This window comes from Rhipicephalus sanguineus, chromosome 2 (genome assembly GCF_013339695.2).
Source record: "Rhipicephalus sanguineus isolate Rsan-2018 chromosome 2, BIME_Rsan_1.4, whole genome shotgun sequence".
Taxonomy (NCBI): Eukaryota; Metazoa; Arthropoda; class Arachnida; order Ixodida; family Ixodidae; genus Rhipicephalus; species Rhipicephalus sanguineus.
This window is the reverse complement of record NC_051177.1, coordinates 34,927,001-34,947,945: the sequence shown is the minus strand read 5'-3', so window position 1 is coordinate 34,947,945 and position 20,945 is coordinate 34,927,001. Positions and strand designations below refer to the sequence as shown.

At 45.9% G+C, this 20,945-nt stretch overlaps 1 protein-coding gene across 1 annotated transcript; it reads left to right on the top strand.

Moving 5' to 3' along the window:
* The first annotated feature begins 1,607 nt into the window (after positions 1-1,607).
* Positions 1,608-20,867, top strand: LOC119382710 (flavin-containing monooxygenase 5). The gene is made up of 5 exons (XM_037650543.2): positions 1,608-1,807; positions 11,340-11,745; positions 14,775-15,033; positions 18,969-19,330; positions 20,261-20,867. The coding sequence occupies exons 2-5, from the start codon at positions 11,360-11,362 to the stop codon at positions 20,493-20,495; spliced, it is 1,242 nt and encodes a 413-aa protein (XP_037506471.2). The 5' UTR covers positions 1,608-1,807; positions 11,340-11,359; the 3' UTR covers positions 20,496-20,867.
* Positions 20,868-20,945: the final 78 nt, after the last annotated feature.

The window sequence follows — 20,945 nt, the reverse complement described above, 5'->3', positions numbered from 1 at the left end:
GGCGCTTCATATATCAGTGAAACGATCATCCTGTATGTATATGACAATCCTGCATAAGCAAGCTCAAGAGCAAATGACTTAGTATAATAGCAGACACCGGTCCTCCTTCACTACGGTGTACACGGACATTATACTATACTGGCAAAACTTGCCCTCTCGATGCAATAACCGGGATTTGCAATCAGATATCGCAGGAGTTACTTCAGGAGTGCACCAGGAAAGCGTTCTCGGCCCCCCTTCTTTTCGCGATCTCTATCACCGATCTACCGACTAACATCCAGAATACGCCTTTTTGCAGATGACGTACTGCAGCTGAAATTCCGCAGATCATTATTATATGGCCAATTATATTGTCAGCAATTATATGGACACTCTCGACTGATTTTTTCCGTCGCCGTCATGCCCCGGATATGTATATGTATGAATGTATACATTTATATAAAAAGGCACAAAGAAAAACAAAGCAGAACGAAAAAAATTCTGAAGTAAACGACCGCGGATTCGAACCAGCAACCCCTCGCTCCCCAGCGCACTGCGTTCAACCACACGCCATGTATGCGCCGCCGAAATAACGGCAAACTATTTATATGCACCATGTACCGCTGGTGGTAAGCAAATCTCGGAGGAGCATGAGCGTGTTTTCTATCACGCAACGCTCCTAATTTGCTTTCAATTCGAATACTGCCCTTGAGACGTGCACGACAAAGTGGCCATTTTCTGTACCCACTCGTGACCTAGAAGAAAACAAAAACAAGGAACACCGGGCACAACTTCCATCAGACGCCCCCATGTGGCTGGAGACGCAGGGGGTCACTCCACGCGCCGCAGTTTAAAAGAAGAAGAAATATCGAAGAGTGGCATTAATAATATATTCTAACCTTCTATAATTCCTTTTCACATGTCACCACTTTTACATATAAATTATTCGTTTCTAGGCCAATCCCCCCGAGTGGGTGTGAGCCATTTATAGAGGTCATCATCATCATCATCATCGTCTGATTCTCCATTGTCGATACTTGCAGCACGTTGCGTAAGCACATAGACGTAACAACTGTGACAGTTGTTAGTTCACGCTTGCCCTGTGCATGCCTGTACGTTCCTTTAGGGCGTACTTCTTTGTGCTTCAGCGACGCGCTGCAAGTATCGAGATGCTTGTCGTTTTACGTGTGAGATTTCATTTTCTTGCTATCGCATTCATTGCTTCGCCCTTGCGGCGAAACTGTGACTTTTTCTTATAGGCTAAGAGAGTTTATGAGCGTTCGGATTAATACTGCTGATTGGACCAAGTGTTTGGAGTGACCGCAGTTGCTGCAAAGTTCCCGCTACACACTAACCATTACGATATGGGCGGTCCCCCCCCCCCCCAAAAAAAAAAAGAAATTCAAGGCTCAGCATTCGCCCTTTCTTTATCCGGAGTATGACGCCTTGTCCGTCCCGGTGCCGTCCAAGAAAAGACAGCCCAGCTGCTGCGATGCGTTCCTTTTCGCGGCAGGGTGGTTGGGGGAAGGGTCAAGTCACGCATTACACAATGGGGTTGCAGGCGCGAGGAGGCAGAGCGGTGAGAGCAGGAAGCGTGCCTGGACTGCACGCTGCTTGTATACGCGGGGCCCGATCTTTGGGAGGCGCAGCGGGCAGGATCGGCAGCGAGGCGCGAGGAGGGGGCAGCAGCGGACCCGAAAACCCAAATACGGGGCCACCATATCGCAAAGGGGGCCGCCATGGCGGCACTTTCGCCCGCGACGCTACGACGCCAGGACTGGCGGCCGGAGCATGCGGAAGCCAGGAAGCACGTGTCGCGACTGACCAGGTGAGAGCCAGCGAGCGAGCGAGCGAGCGCGTCATCCGGCAACCGCAGCTGTGTGTGTGTGTGCTTGCGGGCAGCGCGCAGCGATACTGCACGACGGCCCTCTTTTTAGTACGTGTTCCTCGCATGGATTCATGGACCGTATCGCGCGAATTTGTGTCGAGATTTAGAGCAGCGGAGAGACGCAGAGACGAGGGGTCTTGGACGGATACAGCAGAATGTAGAATCGAAATGTGTTATAACCGACGAATTTTATGAGCGCCCGACCATTCGCGCAGCTGTATTTTACTGCTATGCCTCCCCAGATTTATTTGCATTTCTTATATTTTGTACAAAGCTTAAAGCCATCAGGCGAAAGTCTAACAGCACGAACACATTCAATCTTCTGCATGCGGGTAAGGCAAGTTCGTCTCGCCTTACAACACCTATCTTGACAACGGTAATGTCGGATAATATCAAATTTCAGCATGGCTTCAATATTCGTGCAAGAATACAGAGGAAGGCTCATATATGTTTAATAAACAGCAGAGCTCACTCGTGAAAGTGTGCACCGAACAGTGCAAGAACCGAGGACATATATACGTGTTTCCATACGCTACAGAAACGACATTCTTAGGCAAGCACAACGCGAACTGCAATTCGTATCGAGAAATCTCTTACCGAGAGGCGGGTATACACATATTTTACTTAGTCTGTGAACTTTTGTCAGTAGTGCGATGAACCAGAATTTTTAGGTGAGGATGTTTTAAGCGGCAGGTGTAGATGAGTGATTGCCCCCGCCAGGCAGCACTGAAGAAGCGTCGCAAATTTCACCGAAAAAAAAAAATCAGGAACACCGGACTAGTGAGTCCTATCATCTCATCATTGTCAGCCTGTGTTCGTTGAAAACGGTCTGATTTATCATTCCCAACTATCGTTCTTGGTACGAAAAAAAAATGGAGGACGGTGCGCTCAGCGTACACTCATCGAAAAATGTTTGCGCACGCTACGTGGAGACGACGAAACTTGCGCAGCAGCTGTACTTGCACATACGGAATGGTACCTCTGCGAGAGCGAATACGATGGATGTTTCGATGTCCGTGCTTTTCATTTTCATTCCAACTCGTACTCTATGTACTGCTCTTTCAACTTTGTCATACGCATACCACTACACAGCTTCAAGAGGGCCGCGTCCATATTCACTGAGAACCATCTGAGCCATGACAAAGTTGAATCTGAGAAATAGAATAATTCTTTGGAATTGACTGAATTATAATTATGGTCATTCTGTGTGAGATAATCTTTTCTCCCTTTGCACGCCGAGAGGGTTTCATTACCTTTTAAACACTATGTTCATTTAAGGAATGGTTCACATGTAAACGCGCACAAGCTATATTAAATCTACTACAGTTAGCGATATTGATTGTTCACTACGTCCTCTGTGATTTGCCTCTGTCCGTCGTTTGTCGGAAGTCACCTACTCGTAAAGGCCATATGATGCAGTCTTTTCGTATGCACGAACGATGGCGCTTTGAAGCAATGATGTTTTTATGAAATCAGTGAGCTGTTGTGTCGAATTTGCTGTACAGGAAGCGAACGCACGTGTTCTGCAGTTGGCCGATATTCGGAAAACAAATTCCTTACAATCCTGCCTTCTGTGCCAAACCATAAACATATCCGACAACTGGAACGGCAGAATATGTCATATTACCTCACAACGTGCCCGCAAGTCGGTTATCGCAACATAAGAAAGCTCGAAACTGGAGCAATAGATACAGCTCAGAAGCACTGACACCGACATACACAATCGGCTGACCTGTTTGTAATCGAAATTCCCTCCGGTTCGTTTCTGCGTGCGACGGTTTGCCAAGTTCTGGCGATTCGGTCAAGAACATGCATTGACCCTTGACTTTATATCGAAGTCAGGTCAAACCGATGTGTGTTAGTGGACTTCGAACGCACACGGAACGACCGAAGTGGCACAAGATTAAATTTTGATCACTTTCGTGCAAATTTTTACACTTTTTAGTATGGAGCTCTGCTTTAGTACTCGAAAACAGAGATTAGCCAGATATGTCTGGCTCACTGAAATATAAGCATACTTTGTTTAGCATTAGACAAATAAAAAAAACAAATGACATGGCACTTGAGCACAAAATATCTTGCATCAGTTTTGCCAGGCTTTGACCCAATAACTGAGCTCCGGGTGACGGCTTAAGGTTTCATTGGTCTTGAGATATTATGTTTTTGTTGCAGTTAAAATTGTTAAGGAATCACCAAAGCATTTCATAAACTATAGTGATATATGAACGCGTCACTCTGTAACCCACCAGCGCCTCAATGCGAGGTTTCCAAAAAATCATTGTTTCTGAATGCGGTCGATCATCTAGCCGGTTTAGCCAATAACTAAAAACGTCGCGTTCGACGTTATAACAATTACAAAGATAAAACTTGTGTAGGCGCTAAATTTAAATGATGTATGCAAATTAACACTCACAATGCGCAAAAACTTTCAGGAACATATTACAGTGCTAATAATAATAATATCTGGGGTTTAACGTCCCAAAACCACGATATGATTATGAGAGACGCCGTAGTGGAGGGCTCCGGAAATTTCGACCACCTGGGGTTCTTTAACGTGCACCTAAATCTAAGTACACGGCCCTCAAACATTTTCGCCTCCATCGAAAATGCAGCCGCCGCGGCCGGGATTCGATCCCGCGACCTTCGGGTCAGCAGTCGAGCGCCATAACCACTAGACCACCGTGGCGGGGCAACATATTACAGTGCTGGGCAGTATCGAAGATACATGTATCTTAGATACTATCTCAGATACTCTTTGGGTATCTTGTATCTGTATCGCGATACATCTCGCAAGACGAATATCTGTATCTGTATTTCCGATACATTCAATAATGTATCGTGTATCTTAAGATACAAGATACTCCTATAGAAACACCAGCGTACGAAACAATAATCGCTGGCTCAACTCCGCTTCTCAAGCTGGTACTGGTGCTACTAAAGCGCCTCAGTAAAACTCAGCGCAGTGACATTATTTTATTTTTCCGGCAAAGTCCACCAGTGAAGGCAGGCAATGAAGTGTGCGCGTCCGTTTTGGTGGAGCAGAGCAACTTGACAGCGCTCGCGTAGTCACGACAGAACAAGCGCGCGAACGTCCAGCTTAGCTCACGTGCCTTTCGTTTTCTCGATTTTTTTTTTCTTTTTTCGTGTGCCAGTGCCATGATACTTACCCTTATCCACTGTCCAGCGCCGCGTACCACAACGCGTGCGGCGACTGTCGCGCAAATTCTGATGCCGCTCCCCTGCGCAGTGCTTCGTTACGAAATCTGAAGTATTGGTCGCACGCCTTCTCCCGCAAATAGTGTATTATATGTGGTGTCTTCACTTATGGCCACATTTTCAAGTCATCACACCAGCTTGTGATTGTGCTTGGGTGCTGGTACACTTTATCATCTGCACCAAAGAGAACCAATGTCAAGGCTGACGATTAATAAACAAAATGTTTGGCCAACAGTTGTTTTCTCATAACATCAACCTCTCTGATATCTATGCTACAGCACATGATTTACAATGCCTGCGGCTGGAAAATGTTCCATCTTTGTGCGTGCAATTTCGAGGTTATCGAATTAGCACTTTCCAATCTACATAACAGAAAGGCCTGCATGACATGTGTGCTTTGGCGCAGGTGCGCGTCTCGAACGTTTCGTCGAGAGCACGTTCTTTCTCGACTTGACAATATTGTGACGATAACTAAGGTAGCGTTATGACAACCGCACCTTTTTTTTTCTTTTCGCGCGACAACCTGGGTGTCGTGAATAATCGGCCCACGTTCGTTAAAGCCAGGTCGTTACCTGGACACGTGCGCTCGTCGTAATGCTTCTCAAATACTCGCCAGAAAACAAACTAGTTGACAATAATGTTACCAAAAGCGGGCGCCCTTTTGGCACATCGCTAGCGGCGGCGGCTCGCGCCGATGCGAACTTACGCCATGTCATGCTTCCAGACGTGCAACAGGCTTATTTTAATTTTATCATCGTGTTGTTTCTACGTCGAATTTTGAGCTCACCCGTCGTACATCTGTTCTTATCCTGTGCAACGATCAGAGGCCACAAGCTTTTAACTACGACGGCGACACAAATGAACACAGGCATCGGTGTTTGTGCTCCTGTCGTTCCATGAACATTGTATTGCAACGTGCTAAGCGGAACCAAATGGTCTGTTAGGGATTAGAGTTACGTATAACTTGCATAATCACGGCACGGAAGCCCGAGAGTCATCTTAAACTCTAGTGCGCGCACCTAGCGCGCAGCCGGGACAATGGCCTACGTGTTCGCTCGTCTCCATTTACGTTAGGTTGCTTTGCTTGTCGTGGCTTTCACACACAAGCGATTTGAAGGATCTTGTGGATGTAAGTTCGACTTACATGCGATTGACTTATGTGCAAATAAGATTCGAACTGTAGCACCACTAGTACCGATGCTAGATCTAATAGATGAAGCGCTTATCTAACAGAATATATGTTCGTGTACCGTATCTTTTTCTTCCTGCTGTCAATCCAGTTCCGGCCGCGGCGGTCGCATTTTCGATGGAGGCGAAAATACTTGAGGCTCGTGTACTTCGATTTAGGTGCACGTGAAAGAACTCCGGGAGGTCAAACTTTCCGGAGCCCTTCACTGCGGCGTCTCTCATAATCGCATCGTGGTTTTGGGGTGCTAAACCGTAACAATTATTATTATTACCTTCCTGCTATCTTTATTCAAAGAGCTTTTGAAATCATAATTTGATTGTTAGCACAAGTTCTTCCTTAGTTGTCCTTCTTTTGCGTCCCGTACATTACCTAGGGCTCTGAACTTTTTTTTCCGGTCTGGTCGCACAAATATGCCTATTGTAACGTGCTGCCAAAATAAATTCTCTGCTTTATTCTTACATTGAACTATCTGCTTTATTTCTGCTACTGTTTGCACATTTACTGTTCTGCGAGGTGATTTTGAAAACAAATATGTAATCATGTGGGCGCGCACTGAGTATGCAGTACCAAACATCCTGCTAACTGCTTAGAAAAAGAGTGAAATTGAGTTTGCATCATAATTATGAAAATAATTATGAGCCATATTAAAGTTGTTAGGAAGGGGATTCGAGAAACATTGCTATACCAAATGATCTGTTTTTCTCATGAGCGTCCCAACGAGCCGTTTCAGTCAATTTTTGATAGGCACCAAATATTTTTACTGTCTTACATTAACAATTTCAAGATGCTTCATGATTAATTGTCATAGCTATTAAGGGTGCCGCCTGTATTGTGTTTCAATACTTATTCACGATGAATGTTTGATACAGAACGACTTTTCTATTGTATTTATATATATTTGATTTGTTTTCCTTTTTTAGGCCTACCTAATTTTTTTACTATTACTAATCACCAGTTAATCGGACATATAGGTGGCAATACCGTGAATAGCAGCGCTGTGCTGCGACGATTTGTGCAACTTGCCACGCGCTCTCATTTCTTTATTTTGGTGGGATCGGGTTTAAACTGCAAGAACATTATTAGCAGCGTTCAGCTCAAGACACGTCGCGATGTTTCGGAAGCTTCGCAGTTGTTTCAGGTTGTTCTGTCAAGATTACGCGCGAATCCTAGCCGCGGCGGCCACATTTCGATGGAGGCGGAATGCTCGAGGCTCGTGTATTTAGATTTAGGAGCACGTTAAAGAACCCCAGATGGTCGAAATTTCTGGAGCCCTCCACTACGGTGTCCATCATAATCATGTCGTGGTTTTGGGATGTAAAACTGCAACAATTATTACTAAAATTATGCGCAGGACGCGAGCACTGTAGTTCATTCGGGAGCTTACGCGAGCACCATCGGTAACGATGGAAGGTTCGATCGCAGATGTGACCACGCGTTCCGTCTATGATCAGAATACCGAAGGCCAACGACATTTATTGCCGCTATCAGTGCACAGAATGCTTTGCTTTTATTATGAGTTACTCAGTCTTCTGGGCACAAGTTTGCCAGTGAGCAGTTTAGTCTCTACCAGAGTGACTGCCGCCTTCTTTATCCTTACCACCACGTGACAATACAATAGGTACTGGGCATTTCTGGGGTGAACATATACTCTCGTTGAAGAAAAATTGTTGAAAGATTGCACGTTAGTGAATATATTGATAACGAACCCTTTACTCCAGCAGATAAGTAGAACATGAAAAGTCATTGCAGTTTTATGAGCTCTACGCATACACAGTGCGTCACGAAAAATATCGCCAGCAACGTTGTTGCTACTGTACACCGGTGGTTCGGTATTGCGTGAACGGTCTTTTACAGACAAGGTAAAACTACACACCGGCATCTGCGCCATCGTGCGAAGGCTTCGTATTGAAGTTCTTGTGATTAGATCGCAACCGGCTAGCTGGTCGGCAAGCTGAGCAGCGACTCCCATAAATTACAAAAATGACAAGCAAGAGCCGTTATCAGTGAAGAGCTGTCCTGTTAAGCAGCCAAAACAAACCCCAATAAGTTCTGTCGGAAGTAAACTAATGCACTTGGAGCAAGAAGGACAATACTTTTGAAATACTAACACACATTTCACTAAAATTAAACAAAATTGGTCACATTAAAGAAATTTTCAAGCAAACCTTTTCGTGCATAGGCGTTCGCTACTACATTAGGGGATCTATAATAACAAATTTGCGAATGTATCGAAGTATCTTAAGATACAATTGCCAAGTATCGTATCGGATACAATTATTGCGGTAGTATCTTGTATCTATATCTCCAATACTTCTTGCCTGTGTATCTTGTATCGTATCGCGATCCAATTTCAAAGTATCTTTGCCCAGCCCTGAACATATATATGCCAGGTTGGTATGATATAAAAATCACGAAATGTAGTTAAAATGAGAGAATAATGTAAGGTGATTCTAAGACATACCAATACTTTTGATTAAAAAGTCAGCCTCACCGGGATATTAGCATAAGCTTCATGTTTACATCAAGCAGGTTTGTCATTGCTCGGTTGAAAAAGGTCTCAATGTATTCAGCCCGTACTTATCACGCGTACATTCGGTCGCTCATTAACAGCAATGATTTGTCGTGCACATTATTGTAGGCGTCGTGGACATGGTCCACAATAGACACTCGACACGTCGTTTAATCAAAAGGCAAACATATTTGACAGATATCTGTGTGGCTGGGTAAAATTATCAGACGAAAAGACTTTCCAACCAAGTTTAGTTTGCTTGCTTTTAATTAAAAAAAAACTGATCCTACTTTTCGAGGCCTGTTCGGCCTCTTCTTCATGGTGTAAATCACTATTCAGGGGCAAACTTATTTTGGTGCAGAGCGCCGCAAAGAGCTTCTCGGATTTCCGTTTACACTTCCATAGAGCTCAGACAACGCAACCCCGAGTTGCAACTTCGCTTTGCTTCAAGAACGTCACGACGGGATATGACTCTTCTGACTCGAATACGGCTAAGCGCAGATTTCACAGACGCTTTCTCATGCATGGCTGGCGGTCGTGCTTGCGAAGCGCGCGGATGCGACGAGACAATCACAAATCTCATCAGTTGCTGTCCTCGGCTGTACATACAGAAATAGGGCTATTTTTCCGAACCGATAAGATCAGCAGCTGTCCATTGTGTCGAAGCAAATAGTCGTAGTCTGTGCATCTACGGATATTTACACAGCGGTCCATAGGTCAAAGGTTTTTTGCTTTTACAGCGTTGGTCGTACGGTGTCTGTACTGGAATGTCATTTTCTAATTATCCTAGACGTTGCAACCCTGGAAGGAAAGAAAGTGCCGACTCGCCTCTAAGCGTGCTGTGGAAGTCACTTAAATTTGGCTGCGTTTATAAAACAAGGACTTGTAATAATAATAATTGGTTTTACGTCCCAAAACTAAGATATGATTATGAGGGACGCCGTAGTGGAGGGCTCCGGAAATTTCGACCTCCTGAGGTTCCTTAACGTGCACCTAAATTCAAGTACACGGGCCTGTAGCATTTAGCCTCCGTCGCAATGCGGCCGCTGCGACCAGGATTCGATCCCGCGACCTTCGGGACAGCAGTCGAGCATCATAACCACTCGACCACCATGGCGGGGTAACCAGGGCTCGTATTCACAAGCTTACGCTTGAATCGTTCGTAAGGGAATCTTTTCAGCCAATCCTGGTGCTGGACATATATCATTAGCAAAACGAGCTGGCCAATGGCGGCTGAGTGTACTTACGTACAAAAAGCCTCGTGAATCCGGCTCCAGTTTGAGAGAGTATACCGCACATGGTGCCACAGTTGTTCACGCTGTGCCTGCATTTTCAACAAGATTTGGTAGTTGATTGTATAAGTAAATCACTCGTAAGCGAATGTATGACATTGAAGTTTGTTGTGACCAGCACAGGAGATGATTTCGTGGCTGTTGGCCACAAAATGACAGTGAGAAAGAGAGCGGCATGTATCTCCACGAAATGTAACAAACTAAATAGGGTCATCAAAGCAGGTAGACAATAGACAATGGAAACATCACGAGTTCTTGCTTCCACCTGACCAACTATAGTGCATGATGACGCAGAGGCGCATCCGCCACTATAGGACAACCAAGCTGAAAGTGGCAAGCAGAAAAAGTGTTGCAGCAAGTTATTCAGGACGTGAAGGGGCTCTGAGATCTCGTAGGTGTTCTTGATCTTGTTTATTTTAACTTATAATTTAACAAATTCTAGCGAGACAAAAACGGCGTTCATCAACGCAACATACCAGGTCAAGGGAAAATCTTAGAAAATGGAACATTTTTAAAGATCTTTGTTTATTGATTAACGCTCAGACGTCACACTCTAACGTTAAGATATATTTTTCGTGACAGCGGGTGGCATAAATAACTGCCTAATTTTGTGAAAGTAAGACTGCCTAGAGTAATCACCGCATCCATTTTCATATCTTGTGTGAACTCGCGGTACAGTAGTTAAGGACAAGGGAATTTCGGCAGAACAGTCTGAGGAACACGCCCAGTGCCGAAGTCTTCGATGAAACAACCGCGAGGCATACAAAAGTACCCGGGCCATGCAATGAAACATGTTCGTTCGCTTTGAAGAGCGGCACGTGGCTGTGTCATGACCCACCACAGAGCTTCACACGATTTAATCATCATTACCACGACAGAAACTACAATTTTTGTCGTTAAAGCTTGTTGAGATCTTAAAATTTTCCATTTTCATTTGCCTGCCTAACATAATCGTCCTCCATTTGCCGTATGAAAGGCTCTGGAACCCCTTGGCCTTGAGGCGCTGGTCAGAGGCGTGCCCTCATGTCGCCATCGAAAGTTCCTCGAAATCAGTGGATACTATTTATGTCTGAGTTGTTTGTATAGCTTTAAGACATATGCTCCAAGCGTGTCTAGTGCAGTACTGGAAACTTGAGCAATCATATTCTACATAAAAGAATTCTGGGATTCGAGACACCATTATAATTTCTGGTAGATGACGTGTCCTTAACTGTGCCAGACATAGGACACTGCGGTTTCATTAACGTCAACACCTTTGCTACACAGGTGCACAGCACGACCCGGTCATGTCGTCCTCGGCGCCCCCGCTACGCGTCGCCGTGCTCGGGTCCGGGCCGTCGGGTCTAGCTGCGGCCAAGTCTTGTCTCGAAGCCGGCCTCGAGCCCGTCGTGTTCGAACAGGCGGAGGCGCTGGGCGGCCTGTGGCGCTTCCGGAACGACAGTTCACCGGGACTACCTTCGGTGATGCGATCGACGGTGATCAACTCGAGCAAGGAGCTGACGGCCTTCAGTGACTTCCCGCCGCCCGCCCACTTTCCGAACTACATGCACCACTCGGTGCTGCTCGAGTACCTGCAGATGTACTCGCGCCACTTCCGAGTTATCGAGAAGATACGCTTCAGACATCAGGTGCTGAGGCTCGCGCCCGCCCACGACCACCAGCGGAGCGGCAGGTGAGTATGGACGCGACACGGGAAGAAAAACTAAGCCACGAGTGCGCTGGCGGAAAACTGATACCATATTGTGGACCACGTAAAGAGGCTTACTTCACAAAATTTGTCGCTGTGATATAGTTGGTTCATAATCTTGAATAATGGATAGCGCGAATTCCAACGTGACAAAGAAGGAACTTAGATGCACATAGCGCCTGTCCTGTGCATCAGTGTTCTATGTCCTGTTCGAGTTCGCGGTATACACTGTTAAAGAGGCTTACTTTGGACAGTGTAAATGTAGAACGGCCTCTGTGGGAAACTCTACTCTCGACTTGTCTTCTTACAGCCCTTGTTCTTCCACCCCCAGTGCAGCATTGGCGTAGCCAGGGGATGGAGAGGGTTCAATCCCCCGCCCCGAAATGTTTTAGCTTTGCATGTGTATGTATACACGCACACATACAAACACGCGCACGAACATACATAAAGGTTCGTTGAACACCCCTCTGCTCGTAAAAAATTCTGGCTACTCTCCTGCGGTGCAGAGTAGCAAACCACATCTGGTTAACCTCGTTAATTATTTTCTCTCTCTCTCTCGCGCTTTCTCTGCGCTTGCTAAAAGAGTGGATGTACTGTGAGAAGCTCGCGAAAGCAGGCGTTTTCAATACAAAGACTGAAAAAAGTAACCAACCATCCAACAAAAAATTACCGCCACTAACGCTCCTCAGATGGGACGCATGACCCAGAAAATATATTTAATCGAGATTGCTATCGAGCGAACAAAAAATCACAGCATATCCACGGAGTGAATGATGATGAGTGGGCGAAGCTGCGGAGGTTCATCGGTAAACCGTGAATCTTCCGTGAATTCTGCCCAGTACATCATCACCGACGTGAGATCGGGCGCGTTTATACTAAAGGTTCGATGAGTTATGACGACTTGCAGCTCACTTTAATTTTACATGTACGCTGTGAATTTTCATTGTTTAGAAAACCATTGCTTTAGAAAACACCTTGCGTCTTTCGTTAAGCAGCTGGCGTCTTTTTCGTTTTGCTTTAGAAACATCTGGCGTTCTTTCGTTTTGTTTTTACAAAACATCTGGCGTCTTTCGTTGGTTTATTTCATCAATCAACGGCGTTTTGAACAAAATTTTTATTGTTTAATCACGCACAGGAGAAATCTCACCAGGCACTACCTTGGAGGTAAACAATGGCTGCTAATGGGAATGAGAGACAGAAGAAGTCGGCTTTTAGCTAACACTTACACTTCTACAGAGACAGAAGAATTCGGCTTTTAGTTAACGCGCACGCTGCGAATTTTTTATTGTTCAACAACGCACAGGAGAAATCTCCCACCGGCACCACCTTGGAGGTCAAAGGGTAAGACTTGTTACTCACTACTACGAGCACGACGAGGGACGAACGGGTGCCGCCTTAAGGAGCTTCACCCCTAAAAAAGGAAAGTGAAGACAGAATACACGTGAAGTGAACACCACAGGCTCCATGTGCCAATAAGGCCAAGCCTCAGTGATTTAGTGCATCAGAGAACGTGGGTATTCGGTACGACCTCCGAGATTATAGGAACTGCCCACGGATCGCGTGGCCAACAAAAATATTGTACGTCGGAGCCGATGGGATGTGTCTCGCATCATAAGTGCTAAGCGCGACTAACCTCTACGTGTTGTCGGCTTAATGCCGTTTAAAGGTACAGAAAACACACACACACACACACACACACACACACACACACACACACACACACACACACACACACACACACACACACACACACACACACACACACACACACACACACACACACACACACACACACACACTTCCTACCAAAAATAGAATCGAATGGACACAATACTTACATTATGCCGGCCCATATTGCTCAGGGACGTAAACATCAGAGGCACGTAAATGACACCATTCTTCCAGGGGCATAGGCTCGCCCGAGAAATCGAGCGTTGTTTCCTTCATACCTCGATTCGACCTTTCCTCTGACGAGGAAGCACGCGCCGGTTATTCATTGGCATGTGTATAACGTTGGCAAGTACCAATTTGTCAAAAGGCCACTATATTTACGCACGGACATGTGAAGCGATAAGTGACACAGGCTTCGACCACTCTGATGATTATAATCGATACTACACAACGATGTCTTCTAGGCGTTCGCACACGCATCCCGGGATGCTGCTTTTTCTGACAGTCACGTTGGAACACCTTTCGGGCGGTTTCGTACTCCTGGCATTTGCCTCCCTCTGTTTGTTGACGTGTAAATTCCAGTTGACCGATTACTATTGATTACAACTAGTAATGCATAACATATTATGTGAACAAATAGTGCGCGAAAATCGCATGTGTATATATACAAAAGGTCGACGACATTCAAGGGGAATACCTCATTATTATTCAAGCCGGTGCAACCACCGCATTTTTTATTCCCTTTCATAACCCTTCCGCCACCTTGCGGGATTCCGCAGAACTCATTTGCAGTACCGCATTTCTTCTGTAAATGTCAAATAATTAAATAATGGTTTTCTGAGCATTATCTTAACGCCGGCTGCTATGCACTATGGAATACTAATAAGGCGTTTCCTCTAATTGCGACCGACATTGTACGAGCGTTTGTGATTCGCCGTGTGATTGAAAGCATCACCCCCATTATCTAATTACTTTACCGTACACAGCCACTGCGTTAATCACACTGGCTCGTATTAGCGAGTTCAGTTATGAACCCGACCCGCGCAGCCCTCCGCCCCCCTCGAAATTTTCGAGTTTAGAATGTGCATATGCACACGTACACATATACAAAGACACGCACGAACATGCATAATGTATGGTCAAACGCCCCCCACCCCCACCCCCGCCAAAAAAAAAAATTCTCGCTATGGCCCTGCGTGGCCATATTCGCGCATTCCAACGTAGCGTGTTCAGACAGTGTCCTTAGCTTCTACTTACCGTGCTGGACATAGGTAAGTCAAAGATGGAGGTTGAGGAGCCTACGGGAGTGAGTAACGCTTAAGCGGTGTCGTCCAATCCTGCAGGTGGGACGTGACGGTCAAAGATCTGGCCACGGGTAGCGTCACCTGTTCGCCCTTCGACGCCGTCATGGTGTGTACGGGCCACCACGCATTTCCGGCGCGGCCCGCATCGGTGCGGGGCCTGCAGCGCTTCGATGGCACCGTGCTACACAGCCACGCAGTCAAGGACTGCCTGCGGTTCCGAGATCGCCGGCTGCTCGTGCTGGGAGCCGGAAACTCCGCCATGGACGTCGCCACCGAGGCCAGCCTCTTCGCGCGAAAGGTATGCACACCGCGGTGGCTGCGTGAAGCCTCCGATTACTTGATCGTACGAAATCCATCGCATCGCATTTGGCACGTGTAGTTTTATATACAAAACTTAATTAATAAAGAATGGTAACAGAATGGTAAAGTACGAGCGTTTTCGAAACCACGGAGTGATATTTCAGTTGCGGGCAGTTCAGCGATCCAATTACTAATTAGGTAGTTACTACGATAACATTTCTTTTGCTCAGCCGGACTTCGTTGCTTGCGTGTGCAAAAAACAAAAAACAAAAAAGAAACGCGCACGTACGCACGAAGGACGGCTATGGTCTACCGTTTGCTTGTTGCACCCTGATGACAAGGTACCCCCCTGCCACCTCGCGTTAAAGCCGACTATTCAAATTCATAATTAAGAAAGTTGAAATACCCATTTCTTCATAAATACTTAGAAAAACTGCACACCCATACAATGCACAAAGCCTACAAAAGTAAATATAAACCGGAGAAAAGACAGACAGAATAACCTGAACCAAACCAGGAGAAGCAGCCAATGTGCACCCGCGTGAATGTTTATGCACATCGTTTGAGAAGAACAGAACTATTCACGCAACACACGACTGTAACTTTTAAAGTAGAGCTCATATCAAGCACAATGCGTTCAAGGTTAATAAAGGCTGCACGTGTAGTGAAATATATATCTTTATCTTTTTATCGAAAAGAAAGTGCATCAGGGCTGTCAAGACTCCTGTCAAGGCCACAAACCAAGTACCACACACGCAACATACACACACCACACAAACACACAACACATAAACAACACACACACGTAACACAGTACACACATTGTACATACATACACACCACTGGCGTAGCTATAGGGGCATGGGGTTGGGTGGTTTAAGTTCCCCCAAAGTTTTTCAATTTTGCATGTGTTTATTTATATACACGCACGCATACAAACACACGCACGAAAATACATAAAGTACGCCTGAGCTCCCCCACAGAAAAAATATTTCCGGCTACGCTACTGATACACACGCCAAACTCACGCAACATCTGGCATTCAACACACACAACACACACACACATATATTCACTACACAAACACTACGCACACAACAGCCACACACAACGCATACGCGCACGCACGAACACGCAACGTACGCATCATATGCACATACATACACCTCACAAATGTACACACACACACAACACGCTACAAACATATAGAGCACGCACCATGTGAACGCTCCTGTTTCCACTCTGCGAACCAAGCGTGAAGTCGAAGGCAGCGTATAACACCGTGCATAGCAACTATGTAAACCAGCCACAGGCTGCGCGCTGTGGCAAGTAACGAACCTAGTCACGCTATGCCCACTTTATTAATCTGCTCATGCGTCTATTCGGCGCGCCTCGAACAAATAATTCATAATGAAATTTTACTGGGAATTTTTTTCGGGGGGAGGAGGGGAGGGAGGTGTTTCAACCACCCTTGATGTGTGTTCGAAAATGTGTTTGTATGTGAGCGTATTATACACATGGAAAATTTAAAAAAAAATCGGGGAAGGGTTGTTTGAACCTTCCCCGCCGTAATTTTTCAATTCCGGGGCGGGTGGGGGGGGGGGGGGGGTATACTTTACAAGGTTTACCAAATAGCCCAACTCGCCATCTTGTTCTGAATCGGCCGCTCATTACATCATGCGAACACACGTTTATTCGCATTAAGTATTTGCGAGTGAAAACCGACGTTCAGCCCTTCAGACCGTTCTCGGAAGGCTTTGGGAGTCACTTTCAGAACCGTGGCGGTATCACGCGCAATGTATAAGGCTCAATGGATTAGATCGTTAACGACCGCCAAAGAAGGAACAAAGTGCGCGCGAGACGTCGTTTCGTTGCCGGTAAATGTCAGTATTGCGACAACTATATTTATGCTGCCAACCTTCTGGGATGGTACAGACAGATAATAGTTTGTCGAACGTCCTTACTCGAGGTTACGCAAGTGCGCCCGGCAACAGGATGTGCAACAATAGACAGGCGCCGCGGTATCCGTGTCGTTCGCCGTGTATACACGAGCACTTCCTCCCGCCCGCAGGCATTTGTGGTCAGCGGGCAGGGCCGAGGAAATTTGTAGGGCAGGAGCAGTGGGTATATCCTTTTCACAAGTGAGCTTTGACGCCATGCCACACGATGTACTACATGACGCGAGATTAGAAGCCTCGATCTTGTGCTTGCAGCGCCAGGCCATTTGCTTTTCATTCCTCGATACGCGTAACAAGGAGAGGAAATTTACTTCGCAGCCCTTTAAAAAAAAAAAGCGTTGAGTGGAGTAAGCGATTAAAGTTCGCGTCATTCGTTAGGGAGGTACGGTTTGAAGATAGATAGATAGATAGATAGATAGATAGATAGATAGATAGATAGATAGATAGATAGATAGATAGATAGATAGATAGATAGATAGATAGATAGATAGATAGATAGATAGATAGATAGATAGATAGATAGATAGATAGATAGATAGATAGATAGATAGATAGATAGATAGATAGATAGATAGATAGATAGATAGATAGATAGATAGATAGATAGATAGATAGATAGATAGATAGATAGATAGATAGGTCTCAACTGTAGCACATTTAGAGTTCGCAGAAAAGAGTAGCGTCTCGAAAAAAAAAAAGGAAAAACAGATGAAACGCCAAATGCGACAGATGTCATGAAATTGAATAACCTTATACATCGTCGAGGCAAATACGAATACAGTTACAATTAGATGGAATGAAGCGCATGCTAGAGTGACCGAATTAAGAAGAGGAGGGAGTAGTGGAGGGAGAACGCTTTTTAATGCGCGCTATAATTGCAGCATCTTATTAACGTTACATGAATACTAGAGTGAGAGCACAGCCTTTTTTTTTTTAGTCGCAAAAATTTTCGTTCATTGTGCAAAAGAACTATCACGTGGGTATTAAGTACTCGATTTGATTTGCCCTAGCACTGTTAGATGCGTACTCCATCCGGTATTATCATTCACTATTGGTACACCCCTAATAGAGGTGTAGAACAGAGGAGCGAGATGCATTCAACAAAGAAAAACATGCGCAAAATAAAAAAGAAAGAAAACCAGGCCGAAGGCGAGTGTAACTGATGTATCGGCTAAACGGGAGAATCAAATTGTGCGCTGACGCACGAAGAGCATTCGCAGTGATATTTACGATACGCTTGCGTCATTTACCAGGAAAACACGTTGTGCGTAAGCGTACCTTCTAGCTATGCTATACCGCATATACGTGGCAAAAGGCATCAGTTCCTTAGACTGCAGTTAAGCATATGAACTTCTTCTGGTTTTATGTTGCTTGATGCTTGCGCATTTATATATGGCGATGACGCAACGAACTCCTTCATTTGCAAGTCGGCGCTTGCCTTTGACTTCCGCCGTTATTCTTCTCTTCGCACGCACTTATCTTCTTCTTTTCTTCTTTTCCTTAGGGAGAAGAGATAAGGTACTTTAACCCTTTCAGGCCCAAGTTTATTCTGTTCCATGTAGGAAACTGGTTTTTCTAATGTGAGATGCGCATGATTATGGTAGCTTCAAGAAAAGAAAAGAAAATCTATGCTCACACTTCTAATTAAAATTAATTCATTAATATTATTTCTAATATTATTTATCAATTTATGATTTAAATTATTTCGATTATATAGAGTAGTCAGAATTATATTCAAGCAGTAATAGCCAAAATTATAGTCAAGCAACGATACGCTGTCGTCACGGCAGCGCATCGTTGTTTTGGATTCATTCAGTTGTTCTCTGTATGTACGTCATATTTCACCCATTAAGCAAGCAGTTGCGAGTGTGAGCACGTTCACTGCAGTCTTCTTCTCTCGTCCGTCTTTGTTAGCGCAGTTCAAAAGCCTTCACGATGAGTGCTCCTGTACGAGACGTTTCGGGTGCTGCCGCAGGTGTACCTGAGCACGCGTCGCGGCTCCTGGGTGCTGCACCGGGTGGCGCCCAACGGCTTGCCCATGGACACGCTCATCCAGCGTCGCTACTTCCAGCACCTGCCGCTGTGGCTGCTTAACCGCATGGCGGAGCGCGAGTGCCAGAGGCTGCTCAACCACGACCTGCTCGGCCTGAAGCCCCGGCACCGCCTGTTCCAGCAGCACCCGACCATCAACGACGCGCTCGCCAACCGCGTGCTCAGCGGCACGCTCGTCATCAAGGGCGACGTCGAGGAGTTCACCGAGACCGGAGTCCGCTTCCGAGGGGACGCGGAAGACACCAAGGTCGACGACGTCGTGCTGGCCACGGGATACGACATCAAGTGAGCGTGAGCGATATCAAAGGACGCGCGGCGAAGGTGCACAGCGTTAACTTCGGTTATGCGATCGGGCGTGTGTGTGACTGAATGGAATCCGTAGAAAGGCGTTTCCGCAAACTTGTACGAGACCTTTAGCATGTTAAATTCATACCCACTCGCTCACTCACATCTATACAATCAATCAATCAATCAATCAATCAATCAATCAATCAATCAATCAATCAATCAATCAATCAATCAATCAATCAATCATGCATTCATTCAACAATTAATTAATTTAAGACGACTAGAAGGCGAAAGCCATCTTCTGTTTCTTTTCAGTCCTTGTATTGATCCGCCCCCGCTCCCTTCCAAAAGCTTCCAGCACCTAACATGGTTCTGCACTGCCTTCAGGATCGGAGGCATTGCAAGCTGCCTGCGTGATCGGTCCACTCTGACCAAGCGACGATGTCACATGATAACGTCATCATGCGACGTCACAATGACGTAATAGTGTCGTCATCATGACTTCCCATATTTTGGCGCTCTGTGACGTCGTGATGACGTTACATGGCACATTACTCGCGTTGACGCCGACGCCGCGGGACGCCGCCGACGGTCAATCTTTGCGTTTGATGAAGCATCTAAGGCTTTCACCTTAATATGATGGTTGCTTGGTTCATTGGTCAAAACTCTGCGAAGTGTATAAATATAAGTGAAACTGTATACAAACCCTTGAAGCTCGTGAATCATCATAGCTTGCAGATGCGACACGTAACAACCCTAAGCAGCGTGAGTTCTTATACAGCATGTGGCAGTCCGGAAAATTCACCAAGCATCGCAGGCCCGAGCCAAATCTGCGCCTCGAAAAGCTGGTTTATCTACATTTATTGTGACAATAAGCTAATCGGATAGTTGCTTAAATGTTAACGATGTGATCGCCAATTGTTTCAGATTTCCTTTTCTGGACGATTCACTGCTGCGCATTGATCGCAATCGGCTTCCCCTGTTCAAATACGTGTTTCCTGCGCACATGGAGCATCCCGAGACCTTGAGCTTCCTAGGCTACATCCAGCCGCTCGGCGCAATCAATCCCATCGCCGAGATGCAAGCGCGCTGGGTCGTCCAGGTGCTACTGGGCAACGTCCAGCTACCTTCCAAGGCGAGTAAACCTTTTCCAGTCGCCTAGAGGTTAATTGTCGGCCGATAATACGGGACCGAGCATACAGGGTGACCGTGAGGCCGCGGCATCGATTCCCGGTGTCGGCTCTCCCGTACCGATATTACGCGCAGGATGCGAGAACGCAGCTATGCTTTTATAAATTTAGGCGCCCATCAATGAACCCCAGTGTTATTTCAGTGCCTACCAGTGGCATCTCCAATAGCCTTGATGTTAACCGCCCTGCCTTTCCTTGCTTCTCTCTCTGTTTAGAGAGAGTGAGAGAGTGAAGCAAGGTGCTTCCGTTTGTGGTTCCGTCTGTGGTTTTCTGTATGCCTCTCTGTGTGCCTACCGGTGTGGTAATCCAAAAAACGGCAGGAAGAGGAAGATGGAAGCTTGCGATGAAAAAATCCGTAAACAGTGGGTGGGTGCTCGAGCCGACACTTCGACAAGTGGACTTGCCTTCTTCGGCAAGAAGAC

Bases quoted from the DNA above. Each gene is read 5' to 3' on its own strand.
- LOC119382710 (XM_037650543.2), top strand. From the start codon at position 11,360: ATGTCGTCCTCGGCGCCCCCGCTACGCGTCGCCGTGCTCGGGTCCGGG. The intron at 11,746-14,774 runs GTGAGTATGGAC...CCAATCCTGCAG, and splicing joins GACCACCAGCGGAGCGGCAG to GTGGGACGTGACGGTCAAAG. The intron at 19,331-20,260 runs GTGAGCGTGAGC...CAATTGTTTCAG, and splicing joins GCCACGGGATACGACATCAA to ATTTCCTTTTCTGGACGATT.